The sequence below is a fragment of the Elephas maximus genome, chromosome Y (assembly GCF_024166365.1).
Source record: "Elephas maximus indicus isolate mEleMax1 chromosome Y, mEleMax1 primary haplotype, whole genome shotgun sequence".
Classification (NCBI taxonomy): Eukaryota; Metazoa; Chordata; class Mammalia; order Proboscidea; family Elephantidae; genus Elephas; species Elephas maximus.
In genome coordinates this window covers 6,647,405-6,661,685 of record NC_064847.1, presented here as the reverse complement: position 1 = coordinate 6,661,685, position 14,281 = coordinate 6,647,405, and the positions used below count along the sequence as shown (strand labels likewise).

Sequence of the window (14,281 nt, the reverse complement as noted above, 5' to 3'; positions counted from 1 at the left end):
GCAAAAAAAAAAAAAAGGGGGGGGGTGGGGTGGGGTGGGGCGGGGCGGGGCGGGGCGGGGCGGGGCGGGGCGGGGCGGGGCGGGGCGGGGTGGGGTGGGGCGGGGGGGGTGGGGCGGGGGGGGGTGGGGCGGGGGGGGTGGGGCGGGGGGGTGGTGGCCTCGGGGTTGGCTGGGTTCCTGGCGTGGATTTAGAAGCCAGAGAGAAAAACTACAAAATCCGCGAGGACGAAGCTGTAGAGTTTCCGAGGTGGGAATACGACGAACGATTTTTTTTTTTTTTTTTTTTTTTTGGAGATAAACTCACCTACCATAAAATTCACCGCCTTACACTCACTATCCAACCCAGGACAACAAATGGTTTTTAAAAATTGAGCTACAATTCACATACCATAAAACTCACCCTCTTACAGCGTTCCTTTCCGTGGTTTTCAGTTGTGTTCTCAAGGTTACGCCACCGTCACCACCACCTAATTCCGGACAAACGAATCATTTAGTTTTAAACTAAGCCGTCATTTCGCAATCACAACATGTCAGAGTTACAGCGGATCATATAGATTATTTCGTTCAGTCGATTCAGTAATAAAGGTCATATCCTGCTCCTTTTTGACCTTTATTAAATATTTCGGGGCCCGAACTAGGTCACCGAGCTCAAGAGACAGGAGGAAGGACCAAAAGCCACGCGCCGTTTTAAGTGCCACAGGTGAATTAGTATGCGAAAGCCGATATAAGAGTAATTTCAGTTCGGTGCTTTTCAGCCGCCAGAGAGCAAGACCAAGGGACTTTTCACTGCCTATGAGTCGGAAGGGACCCGGCGGCGCTGGGCAAAGTGCGGAACTCAACTTCTCGCTCTTCGGGTTCTGCGGCTCAGGACCCCAGAGCACGTTGCACCGGAAGGGGAGAGCTTCCTCTCCTTCGCAGCGTTTCGCCATGGTAAGACGCTTGCTTTCCGGCTCCCGGGTTATCTGTCTCTATCCTCCGAAGAAGCGGTGCTCCACCTTTTCCGCTCTTTCTGTTTTCGGGCGTCCATGCCAGGGGGAGGGAATGCTTCTTGTGCAACTCCAAGAAGCCCGATCCGGACCAGGAGCCGAGGTCGGAAAGAAGTGGCTCCGGGCTGGGAGCTGGCGCGCTTTGTTTCTCTCAAGCTTGCGGTTGGCGCTTAGCGCCTGGGCCGGTGGTGCTTGAGACTTGACTCTGTCCTTGTCCACGCTTCCCAGTACCGCCTGGTACTGGGATTAGTTGATTTCGACGCTCTCGAGGCCTTAGATTTGCTAGGAGGGCAGTGAGGACGCTGTCTCGGCGGACGCTCAGGGGTCCCACGAGGTTTCTAAAGGTTTGTGAGTTCGCCGGAGGCTCCGTTGTGCTGGGCCTGGCAGGAGGTAGTACTTTCTCAGAACGGGGAGAGAAGTTGGTTGAACGATTCTTTTCCCCGAAATCAGGTGGGTATTACCCATTAGCCGCTCTTACCGGTTGTCGCTTAGAATGCGTTTTAATCTCAGCGGAGTAGAATTTGTGTCGAAGAGTTGGTGTGTTTTCCAGGCTCGGGGCCCCAAGAAACACTTGAAGCGGGTTACAGCGCCTAAGCATTGGATGCTCGACAAGCTAACGGGTGTTTTCGTGAGTATGATTTTTTCGTTGCTGCTGTTCCAGTATTTTTTCTTAAGCCACTGGTCATAAATGCCCGCTAGCTACCTCCTACGGTTGCTGTTTCCCTTGGGCGGTGTTTACTGCGTTCTTTTGGGCCTTTTCGTTTCCAACGCCTGAACTCAGAACTTGTAAAAACTTTCTTTCAACAGGCCCCTTAAGTTCTGATGTCCTGTCCGGAAACGGTGGGTGTGGTTCTCAAGTGTACTCTGCACTCAGCACTGCTGTCTGAGGCATAATTTCGCTGAGAACCACACACAGTGTTATTTCGTTTTGTAGCTACTTATTGGGAGCCTGCCATGTGACAGGTACTGCCTTAGGCCCTCGGGGATGTGTCACAATACAGAATGGTTCCTGAAAACCCAGAGGGATCCCTCTCTTGTCGAATCTTACATTTCTGCTGGGAGGAGAGGGAAGCTTATAGTAGGTCCAGAAATGGTAAAAGCTATTGGGGGAAACGTTTGAGCAGTGGGAGCGGAATCAGGAGTGGGAATTGGATGATTGCAGCTTTAAAGAGGGTGCAATGCAAAGACCTCTCTTCAGAAGTCAACTTTTGAACGAGGATCCCAAGGAAGGAACAGAGTGAGCCACTGCAGGTGTTTAGGGAGTCATTTCCAAAAGGATCTGTCCAGCTGCTAGGATGGGGGAAGATATTACTTGCAAGTCGTGTTACGCAGCCCATCTTGAATGACTCTCCCACTTAGATTCTTAATGTTTGCACTCGAAGAGCTGCAGTCCTAAAAAGACCCACAAAAGAAGGCGAGCATGCCTTGTCGTGGGGTTCTGGTGATAAAAGCAAGCCTGGTGGATGCTCAGAAGGCTGTCTGGTGCTCTCCGTTGCCCTCTGAGGTCCCTCCTTTTCCAGTGGATTTGGTACCTGTCTTCTGGCAGGTCCAGAGCCAAAGGGAGGTTCCACCTCTTAAGAAAAAGAGTTTTAGTAACGGTACCAAAAAAAACCCAAACCCACTGCTGTCGAGTCGATTCCGACTCGTACAGACCCTGTGGGGCCGAGTAGAACTGCCCCGTAGAGTTTCCAGGGAGCGCCTGGTGGGTTTGAGCTGCTGACCGTCTGGTTAGCAGCCATAGGTAGCACTCAATCATCAGGCCACCAGGGTTTCCAGTAACAGTACAGGCTACCATAAATAATTAACTATGCGTACTTAACAGTTGAAATGCTGCTGTTTGTGCTCGGCCCGGGTTACTGACTGAACTTCTAGTAAAGGCTGTGCGATGAGGCAGTGGTGCCTCAGTGATACAATTCTCACCTTCCCTGTGGAAGACTGGGGTTCGATTCCCGGCCAGTGCACCTCATGCAGGCACCATCCAGTCTGTCAGTGGAGGCTTCTGTGTGACTATGGTGCTGAGTATGTTTTAGCGGAGCTTCCAGACTAAGACAGACTAGGAAGAAAAGCCTGGCGATCCGCCTCAAAAAGATCACTCATTGATAACCCTGTGGAGCACAGTTGTAACGCGCATGGGGGCGCCTTGAGTCGGGGTTGACTTGACAACAACTCTTTTTTTCTTTGTTTGTTTCTCACGAGTGAAACGCCTGTCTCCGGCACCCATGCCTGAGATTTGAAAGTTCGCAGGAGTACACGCCCAGGCCTTGAGTAGCTGAGGGTTTTCATACAGAGTGGAAGGCAGTTGTGAAAGGACAGTATAGCACAGAGGTTGGGAGAGTGTGGGATTAGTTGCAGCACGAAGTGGCCATACCCTGTGGCAAGCAGTTGAGACAGGAAGAGGGTTGGGGTGGTCCAGCAACGTTGTGTGGATGCTGGTGGGACCTGTGCGGAAACTTTGAAGACCAGAGTGACGAGGGAGTACCGGAATATTTTATTGAGGGCTGTGGGTGTAGCATGCCATGACCGAGATGCGTGGGATGCGGTGGTACGTTCAAGGAAACCTTGAAAGGGCTGGGGAGGCGGCCGCGGTGCTTGAGGCATGATAAAACGGAGAGGTGGGCAGTGAGGCTGGCTTCTGCCAGGACCCTGAGGATGGGAGGCCGGGGGGCGGGGGGGATGTGTGGGTGGCACAAAGCCTAGTATTGACATGGCTGAGGGCTCTGGACCCTCCAAACAAAACAGACCCCTCCATATTGATTGGTTAATTGCCCTCTTGTATTCCTCTTCTGCCCAACAAGTTAAGTTCAAGCTGAACCGTGTCTCGTCTCCTGCCGAATCTGGGGGAAGGGGTGGATCTCCAGTGATCAAGGAGCTGGCTGCCCCTGTTTTCTTTTGCAGGCGCCTCGTCCATCGACAGGTCCCCACAAGCTGAGGGAGTGTCTCCCCCTCATAATCTTCCTCAGGAATAGACTCAAGTATGCGTTGACTGGAGATGAGGTAAAGAAAATATGTATGCAGCGCTTCATCAGAATCGACGGCAAGATTCGAACTGACATCACATACCCAGCTGGATTCATGGGTAAGGAGAGGGGCTCTTTATGTTGGAGAAGAGACAGGTTGAGGGAAAATAAGGCAGGCGGGGTTACGCGATCAGGATTATAGCTGTGTTTTCTCCCCCTGGTTTGTGTGGTGTTGACTTAATCAGCTTTGGCTTGGGGTGGGGATGGTGGCTGGTGGAGGAGGAAGAGAAAGTTCACGCCCCTCTGGGAAGAATGGGCTGAGGTGGGAGGTGGAGAAGGATACTGAGGAATTCTGACTGTTTCGTCCACCCTTTCCTTACGTGTTGACAGTTTCAGTAGTAGGACCATCCAGAATCCAGCCAGTCAGCCAGAAGGGCGTTCTTTACGTATTTACAGGTCCGGCTCTGTTCTTCTCAAAACCCCAAACTAGAGTCAGGACTCTGGGTAGAGAGGGAGTAAAGAAGCCAGGGCACTGTGTGAAGCCTGACGAGCCTTGCCACCTTGTTATATGCAAGCACTATATGTAACGCTCACGTTGCCCCTTCTTTTGGTTTCTTGGTGCCTGTGTGCTCCCTCCGCTTCCTCCTCAGGCTCTGGAAGTGTGTTAACCCAGAGCATGGTCTCAAACGGCCGTTGTACACGAATATGAGAAGTGGTGGAGCGACCATGAATAACAGCCACTTCCCCTTGCAACATTTACTGGGTCAGGTGCAGAGTTCGGCTGTTTTCTTTCAGAAGCTCCAGTACTGGGGACTCCCAGCTAGTAAAACCCTTCTTGCATTCAGCTTGTCACACTGAGCCCTGCTGCTTAGGCAGAAGGGTCTTTACACTAATCATACCCATTATACCTGTTGGTGAACAGATGTCATCAGCATTGAGAAGACAAGTGAGCATTTCCGCCTGGTCTATGACACCAAGGGTCGTTTTGCCGTTCACCGTATCACAGCTGAAGAGGCAAAAGTAAGTCCTGTGTGTCAAATTAAGTGGACTTGGTCATTTTCCAGACTGGAGTCTATGATTAAGGTTGCCAGAGGGAGTTCAGGCCAGATTCTAAGGCTACTTACTGTCTCTGTGCTCCAGGGTCAGATTTCCTTGTTCCCCTTGTTGGTCAGGTTGGTTGATCCAGGGGCGTGGTCTCCAAAACTGGTGTAAGATAGTGAATTTTTACATAGGGCTCTTTAGGGCCAGAGTGCTAGTTCAGTAACTTGTTCTCCAAGGGACAGGATATTTCTCTGTGGCAAAGGTCTGTAGTCTTGGAATCATGAGGGCCTGATTATTGACCATGGAACCTTAGCAAATCTATGTAGCCTTTCCTGAGCCTTTGTTTTTTCTGTAACTGGTGATAATATTCTTTACTGCTGGGTTTTTAAAGGATCAGGTAAACTTAACACCTGAGTTGGTGCCTCTTGAGGAAAGGGAAAGGGAGTTTTATTTCACATAGGAAGCTCCTTTCCTCCCTCCCTCCCTCCCATGTAGAAAACACCTGTAGGGGAACCAGGATCACCCCTGAGTCATCATGCCTCTTTTCCCTGAACTTAAGGTCTTGGGGTAACATACCCCTTTTTATTTCATGCATACCCCCATCACCTTTGCTGACCAGATGCCATCTAAATAAGATCTGTGGGCGAATTTTAATATATTCAGTGAGAATTTGTTTATTTTACTTGTCTGCCTTGCTCAAAGTCCCCCTGTACCCCCTTTTTCTGGGCGTGGGGAGGGAAATACTGGTATCCCTATGGGAGTTTACAATATTTTTGCAGCTGGATAATCACTTGATTGTTTGGTGTGTGGTTGTTGGGGTAGAGGGGAGCAGCAGCACTTGACACAAGATCCACTCTGAATTTGTGTGTGGCTCCAGAGGTAGGCCCTTGAATCCTGTGCAGTCTTCAGTTGTCCAGGCCAATGGATCCTGTTTTCGGAGACATAGCAGATCGGTAGTCCCTGTGAATTTCTCAAGGAGAGATGTGGAGAACGAGAGACACGGAATGTTGTGTTTACCCACTGGCCCTGCTCGTCGGCCAACCACTGTTTAAAAGTTTGTTATTACTGGCAGAATACTGTAGCAGCAGAAGGGCCAAATGGCCACCGTGAATTTGAGACTGAAGCCTGTGCCATAGCTGAGAGATTTGGGGAGTTGTTGGTTGACCTTGTTTCAAGGTTCATGGGCTGTTACTTTGGGCAGAGGGCTGGGGAGCATTCCCTGTGACTGCGTTAACCCACCCAGCTTGGCTTGAGCCAGGGGTTAAAGGGCACAGGGACTATAGCGCATGGAGAATTTGGAGGCCTTAAGGGGGGCAGGGGCGTAGCAGGGAGACTTTTCATACAGAATCCTCGTTGACATTGGATAGTTTGTGATCGGTGACGGGGGCGTACGTAGAGACGGAGATTCCGTATTGCATAGGGTTTATGAACAGTGGGGTCTGGGCAGTGCAACTTCTGTGTGCTGAAAACTGCGAAACGCTGAATAAATGCAAGGGAATTACAAAGAGCATGTAACTAAATGGTTTGTGGATGACCGCTCGTAAACAGTGGAAGATTCAATGTAGGAAAGGTGGCATTTCTCCCCTCTCCAGGAAAAAAAAGGGGGGGGGGTGACTAGAGTGGGTGGTATTTGGGACATGTTCCCCATTGGCCAGGTGTTCAAGAGTGGTAATGAAGGGATGCTGGTCAGGGCTTGGTTGCCTAGCCCTGTTCCTGGTTTGACACTTTTTGATATCCTCACTCACTTATCTGTCTCTCTTAAGTTCCACAGGCATTAGGAAAGGCTTTAGATGTTACCCTGCTGGATTTATGTGTTAGGAGGATCATTGTGGTGGTGCGAATTTGGATCATATTAAGGGGACAGGAAGAAAGGGTGACTGAGTGACCCATTGAAGAGGCCATAGGCAGCGGGATGGGACAGAGAGGTTGGGGACCTGAACTTGGGCAGTGGCAGGGGGTTGGCGGGGATAGTGACTGAGGTGGATAAAAAGCCACAGGCCTTGTGGATTGTGGCAGGCGTGTTGGATCCCGGTGGTGACATGATCACAAGTCACCCATGATCGCTGTCAGGATTTCTGAGCTGACAGCCAGAAGAGTTGAGGCTTTCTGTTAGCAGGATGATACTGGAGAGCAAGGGCAAGGTCTCTTTTTCTCTAAATTTGCTATTCCTGTGATTGGTGAGAAATGGAGCAGGTTCTGGAAGCTTCTCAACTGTCTAGGACTTTCTCTTAAGCGTGCCTAGCTTATGCCTAGACCAGGGTGCTCTGCCCCCACTCCTCTCCATTTGTCCCAGACACTTTATAAGCAGGTGAATTTGGGGTTCTCCTCCGGCTCACGTAGTTTTCTTTTCATCCGTTATACCTTTGATCGTTCATGACCTGAATCCTGCCCAGCTGTGGGACCTAATCCAAGCCCTAATCCCTGGTCTGGAACCTCGCCCCCAAATGCAGAGACTGAGCTGCTGTGTTCTAAGAACTCAGGATTGAGCTGGGACCGATCTGTTAACTGGTTGCTGTGCCTTTGGTAGTGGATGTAGTTGGTGACCAAGAGGGTTCTAGAGTCACTGGGCGTGTGTGCAGAGGGAGAGGAGATGGAGAAAGGGAGGGACAGGGGATCACATTCTAAAAACGAGGGCCAACCCAAAGAAGACTTGGTTTTCTGTAGATGTCGAGGTTACCCACGCAGTAGGAGGTTTAGCTACCTGGCAGATTCCCCCCAGTGGGAAAGCCAGCCTTGCACTTAATGCAGCAGTAGGTCCCTGGCAAGTTGGTGCTTTCCTAATCCAAGATCTCAATTTTGAGCTGTTGAGGTCTCAATTCTGAGCTGGTAGGGTTTAGTGGGGAAGTAAAGTCATAAGAGGTTAGTATGAGGCATGAGGTTGGCTTGTGCAGGAGCCAGATTTCTAAACTTCAAAATAAAGGTACACGGTTAAAAGTTTTGCCTGCCTTGGGCTTGGCCTTCAAAGCATTGCAGCCCAGCTCCATCGGTTCCCCCCACAGGTTAGATCCAGGACTATTGTCAGTACCTGGGAGGGTAACAGTGTTTCAGTGATTTGAGGGGTAGTTCCTGAGTGTCTTCTCTGTTTCACAGCCAAACATCCATGGATGTTTCAAGGACCAAGATGTGTTGTGGGACGTGGGCTTGTGGTTCCAGAGCAGGCCTTCTCACAGGATGGAGGGAGGCAACTTCAGAGAGGGGGCGGTACCTTTTCCACAGGGGGTTTCATGTATAGTGAATGATAGTGACTTAGGCAGTTAAAAAGCAAATGACCCTTTGCCCAAGGCTTCAAGGTTGGTGCTGCGTTGGAGAAACAAAGAGAGGGTATTATTTCGGAAATGGTTGGCTGCTGAGAGGATTTGCAGAGGGTGCAGGATTACCCACACTTGCAGAGTGAGCAAGAGGCAGTTCACTCTTGCGCAGAGGTGACTCTTCAGGCCTACCCCAACAGGGCAAGACCGAACAAGGGTTTTGTTTCCATGATTGATTGCTGTCTCCCTTCTCCTGACCCTCAGCAACACCTATTAGCTAATATGACTCTGTTAGCATTGTTCTCAGCTCAGCTGAGAGAGTACATTGTGATGATGGCTTATTGAAAGACCGGAGAGTGGCACAAATGATCAGTGTGTGAACAGACATCCCAGCGGAGCACGAGGCAGCAGAGTCTGGTTGGGCTTGTTTGTTGTAAATTGCAGTGAGTGGATTCTGACTCGCAGTGACTCATGTGTGCACAGTGAACCACCCCATAGGGTTTTCAACGATGTGACTTTTGGAATCAAATCCCTAGGCGTTGTTTTGGCAGTGCTTATGGGTGGGTTTTAACTGCCAGCCTTTGGGCTAGTATTTGGGGCATAACTGTGTCATCCATGGACGCCTGTGCCTTTCGTTGTCGTTGGTGTGTTGATTCTGACTGGTGACTTTGTAGGACAGAGTAGAACTGCCCCACAGGCAGTGATCTTTATGGGAGCAGATCACCATGTCTTTTCTCCGCTGCTAAATTTGAACCACTGACTGTTCGGTTAGCAGCCAAGTGCTTCCTCCATGTGCCATCAGGGGTATATGAGCCGGTCTGAACCAAAAACCCATGGACCTCGAGTTTATTCTGACTCATACAGTGACCCTACAGGACAGAGTAGAACTGTCCCATAGGATTTCCAAGGAGTGGTTCGTGGTTTCGAACTGCTGACTTTCTGTTAGCAGCTGAGCTCTTAACCAGTGCACCAGCAGGGCTCCCTGGTCCCATCTAGCCTGGCATATTTCAGAGCCAATGAGCTGATGGTAGAAAGAATGCTGGATTAGCTTCGACTGTAGGCTTTTTAGACTTAACCAGAGTAGGATTAAGAAGACATCACACCCTAGAGATGTGCAGGATGGCTGGGTGATGGAATGCATTCAGTGGGCAAAAGACTGCATCATGAAGCTGGAGGGGCAGAGGTAGAGAGGGCCAGATTCTGCTCTGAACAGGGCAGTGATCATAAGAGGGATCTCAGTAATCTCTTGGTGTGGAGCCCTTTTAGGAGTCGCTGGGCGTTGCAGACGGTTAAGCACTGGTATACCAGCTGACAGGTTGGCGATTCAAACCCACCCAGAGGCACTTAGGAAGAAAGGTGATAGCAATCTGCGTTTGAAAAGTCACAGCTGTGAAAACCCTATGAATTGCAGTTCTACTCGGTACACGTGGGGTACCCCAAGTCAGAATCGACTGAACGGCAAGTATTAAAAGAGGCGTTTTAGACCTAGAGCCTGGGATTTCAGAGTTCTCCCTCCTGGTCATTCAGGAAAATTAGATTTCTTAAATTTAGCATCTAGGAGAGCACACGGGATTCAGAGTACCCGCTAGCTGTACTTTTTTAAAAACCGATACTGCTTTGAAGATTTACTCACATATCATCAAAGATGAAAAGCTGAGCAAGAAGCTCAGCAAACACCATACAGGATAGACCCTAAAAGAAATACCCTGACGAGTATCATAATCACACTCGCTAAAATCAAATAGAATCACGAGAGCAGCTTGAGAAAAAAACTCACATGCAGAGGGGAGACAATAAGATGATACTCTGATAGAGAGCATGCAGGCAAGAACACATGACATACATAAAATGTTGAAAGAAAAAAATTGTCAACCAAGAGTAATAGATTTTTCAAAACTCTAGCTCAGGTACGATGGTGAAATTAGGACGTTTCCAGATAAACAGAATTTCATGGAACAAATATGTAAAAACTAGCCAACGTGTAAGAATCATTAAAGGGGGTCCTTTTGTTTACGAGTATCAACAATAGCAGGCGAGCTTGAATTTAGGGCACAGGAGAGCATCAGGCAGGTACCAACCTAAGTAACGAACTCTGAAGATGTAAAAAACTGAAAGAATTAAAACAGGGATCCAGTGATACCAGTCTGTAAATAACAACAGTATCAGAACAATAAAAGAAATAAGTGGTGCACATAGGTATAGAAGTTTCAAATGGAGAGGAAGTCCAGGCTATATAAAGGAATAAAAGACTGCTTTAAACTAGAGAAGATAGGGGTAAGTTTCAAGATAACCACAAAAAAAGTTTACAAACCTCATCAAAATGGAGAAAAACGTAAAGTCTCAGTAAACAGAAAATCTATAACAACGAAAGATACATAAAAAAAAAAAAACCCACAGAAAACAGGAATTCAGCACTGAAGAGGAAGAACAAAGAAAATACCAGCACCTTCCCCCCCCAAAAAAGTACTCCAAAATGACAGCAATAAAGTCAAACCTATTAATAATTGGACCGAATGTAAATGGATGAATGCATGAAGAGACACAGTGACAAAATGGATTAAAAAAAAAAAAGATCCAGCAGTGTGCTGTCTACAGGAGACACTCTTTAGAAACAAAGACAAATATATTAAAATCAAAGGATGGACAAAATATACATTAAGCAGACAGCAACCTAAAAACAGCACAAGTACCAGTGCCAGTCTCGGATAAAATATGCTTTAAAACGAAATGCACTGTAAAAGACAAAGAACAGCATTCTATAATGATCAAAGAGACAACCCACCATGAGAACATAACCATAATAAATACCTGCACCCAATGACAGAGCTCCAAAATGCATAAAACAGGCTCTAACAGCACTGAAAAGAAAAATTGACAGTTTCACAATCATAGTAGGAGACTTCAACACATCAGTCTCAGTAAAAACAACATCTAGAAAGAAACTCAGCAAAGATAATGAAGATCTAAAGGCCACAAAAAAAAAAAGCAACTTAACCTCAAAGACGTAGACTACTATACCCAACAGCAGCAAAGTATCTGTTCTCTTCCAACACATGTAGAACATTCTCCAGAATAGACAGCTTACGAACCAAAGCAGTCCTCACGAAAATCCAAATTATTGAGATAATACAAAGTACCTTCTTTGATGACAATGCCATCAAAGTAGAGATCAACAAGAAGAAAAAAATAAATAAATTATATACATGGACCACCCTACTTAAAATCCACTGGGTAATGTCATTTTTGTTAGGTGTAGTCGAGTCGGTTCCGACTCACAGCGACCCTGTGCACAACAGAAGGAAGCACTGCCGGGTCCTGCGCCGTCTTTAACAGTCGTTATGCTTGAGCTCATTGTTACAGCCACTGTGTCAATCCACCTCGTTGAGGGTCTTCCTCTCTTCCGCTGACCCTGTACTCTGCCAATCACGATGACCTTCTCCAGGGACTGAATCCTCCTGACAACATGTCCAAAGTATGTAAGATGCAGTCTCTCATGCTTGTCTCTAAGGAGCATCCCGGCTGCAGTTCTTCCAAGAGAGATTTATTTGTTCTCTTGGCAGTCCATGGTATATTCAATATTCTTCGCCAACACCACAATTCAAAGGTGTCAGTTCTTCTTTGGTCTTCCTTATTCGTTGTCCAGCTTTCACATGCGTATGATGAGATTGAAAAAACCATGGCTTGATTCAGGCACACCTTAGTCTTCAGGGTGACATCTTTGCTCTTCAACACTTTGAAGAGGTCCTTTGCAGCAGATTTACCCAGTGCAGTGCATCTTTTGATTTCTTGACTGCTGGTTCCATGGGTGTCGATTGTGGATCCAAGTAAAATGAAATCCATGACAACTTCAATCTTTTCTCCATTTATCATGATGTTGCTCATGGGTCCACTTGTGAGGATTTTTGGGTTTTTTTATGTTGAGGTGCAATCTATACTGAAGGCTGTGGTCTTTGATCTTCATTAGTAAGTGCTTCAAGTCCTCTTCACTTTCAGCAAGCAAGCTTGCATCATCTGCATAACGCAGGTTGTTAATGAGTCTTCCTCCAATCCTGATGCCCCGTTCTTCATATAGTCCAGCTTCTGAGATTATTTACTCAGCATACAAATTAAATAGGTATAGTGAAAGAATACAACCCTGACGCACACCTTTCCTCCTAAACCAATCAGTGTCCCCTTGTTCTTTCTGAACAGCCACCTTTTGAACTATGTAAAGATTCCTCAAGAGCACAATTAAGTGTTCTGGAATTCCCATTCTTCGCAATGTTATCAATAGTTTGTTATGATCCACACAGTTGACTGCCTTTGCATAGTCAGGAAAGCACAGGTAAACATCCTTCTGGTATTCTCTGCTTTTCAGCCAGGATCCATCTGACATTAGCAGTGATGGCCCTGGTTACCTGTCCTCTTCTTAAACCAGCCTGAATTTCTGGCAGTTCCATGGTGATATACTGCTACAGCCATTTTTGAATGATCTTCAGCAAAATTTTGCTTGCGTGTGATACTAATGATATTGTTCTATAATTTCCACATTTGGTTGGATCACCTTCCTTGGGAATAGGCATAAATATGGATCTCTTCCAGTCAGTTGACCAGGAAGCTGTCTTCCATATTTCTTAGCATAGACGAGTGAGCACGTCCAGTGCTGCATCTGTTTGTTGAAACATCTCAATTGATATTCCATCAATTCCTGGAGCCTTGTTTTTCGCCAATGCCTTCAGAGCAGCTTGGACTTCTTCCTTCAGTACCATCGGCTCCTGATTGTATTCCACCTCTTGAAATGTTTGAACATCGACATTCTTTTTGGTATAATGACTCTATATTCCTTCCATCTTCTCTTGATGGTTCCTGTGTTGTTTAATATTGTCTGCATACAATCCTTCACTGTTGCAACTTGAGGCTTGAATTTTTTCCTCAGTTCTTTCAGCTTGAGAAATGCCAAGCACGTTCTTCCCTTTTGGTTTTCAATCTCTAGCTCTTTGCATAGGGCATTACAATACTTTACTTTGTCTTTTCGAGCCACCCTTTGAAGTCTTCTGTTCAGCTCTTTTACTTCTTCATTTCTTCCTTTTGCTTTAGCTGCCGGGCATTCCTGAGGAAGTTTCAGAGTCTCCTCTCACATCTATTTTGGTCTTTTCTTTCTTTTCGGCGACCTCTTGCTTTCTTCATGTATGATGTCCTCGATGTCATTCCGCAACTCGTCTGGTCTTCTGTCTCTAGTGTTCAATGCTTCCAATCTATTCTTGAGATGGTCTCTAAATTCAGGTGGAGTATACCCAAGGTCATTTTTTGGCTCTTGTGGACTTGCTATGATTTTCTTCAGTTTCAGCTTGAACTTGGATATGAGCAATTTATGGTCTGTTCCACTGTCGGCCCCTGGGCTTGTTCTGACTGATGATGTTGAGCTTTTCCATCATCTCTTTCCTCAGATGTAGTCAGTTTGATTTCTGTGTGTTCCGTCTGGAAAGGTCCATGTGTATAGTTGCCGTTTATTTTGGTAAAAAAAGGCACTTCCAATGAAGAAGTCGTTGGTCTTACAAAATTCTGTCATTTGATCTCTAAGATTGTTTCTATCGCCAAGGCCATATTTTCCAACTACTGATCCTTCTTCTTTGTTTCCAACTTTTGCATTCCAGTCACCAGTAATTATCAATGCATTTTGATTGCATGTTTGATCAATTTCAGACTGCAGCAGCTGATAAAAATCTTCTGTTTCTTCTCCTTTGGCCTTAGTGGTTGGTGGGTAAATTTGAATAATAGTGGTATTAATTGGTTTTCCTTGCAGGCGTATGGATATTATCCTATCACTGACAGCGTTGTACTTCAGGATAGATCTCGAAATGTTCTTTTTGATGATGAATGCAACACCATTCCTGTTCAAGTTGTCATTCCCAGCATAGGAGACTATATGATTGTCCTATTCAAAATGGCCAGTACCAATCCATTTCAGCTCACTAATGCCTAGGATATTGCTGTTATGTGTTCCATTTCATTTTTGACGATTTCCAGTTTTCCTAGATTCATACTTCGTATATTCCATGTTTGGATTATT

General features: G+C 46.8%; 1 protein-coding gene across 1 annotated transcript; it reads left to right on the top strand.

The window, feature by feature from the left end:
* The first annotated feature begins 568 nt into the window (after window positions 1-568).
* LOC126069849 (40S ribosomal protein S4-like) lies at window positions 569-5,155 on the top strand. Its single transcript, XM_049873485.1, has 4 exons — window positions 569-930; window positions 1,537-1,614; window positions 3,882-4,062; window positions 4,866-5,155. Exons 1-4 carry the CDS (start codon window positions 793-795, stop codon window positions 5,153-5,155), a joined length of 687 nt encoding a protein of 228 aa, XP_049729442.1. The 5' UTR covers window positions 569-792.
* The last annotated feature ends 9,126 nt before the right edge of the window (window positions 5,156-14,281 follow it).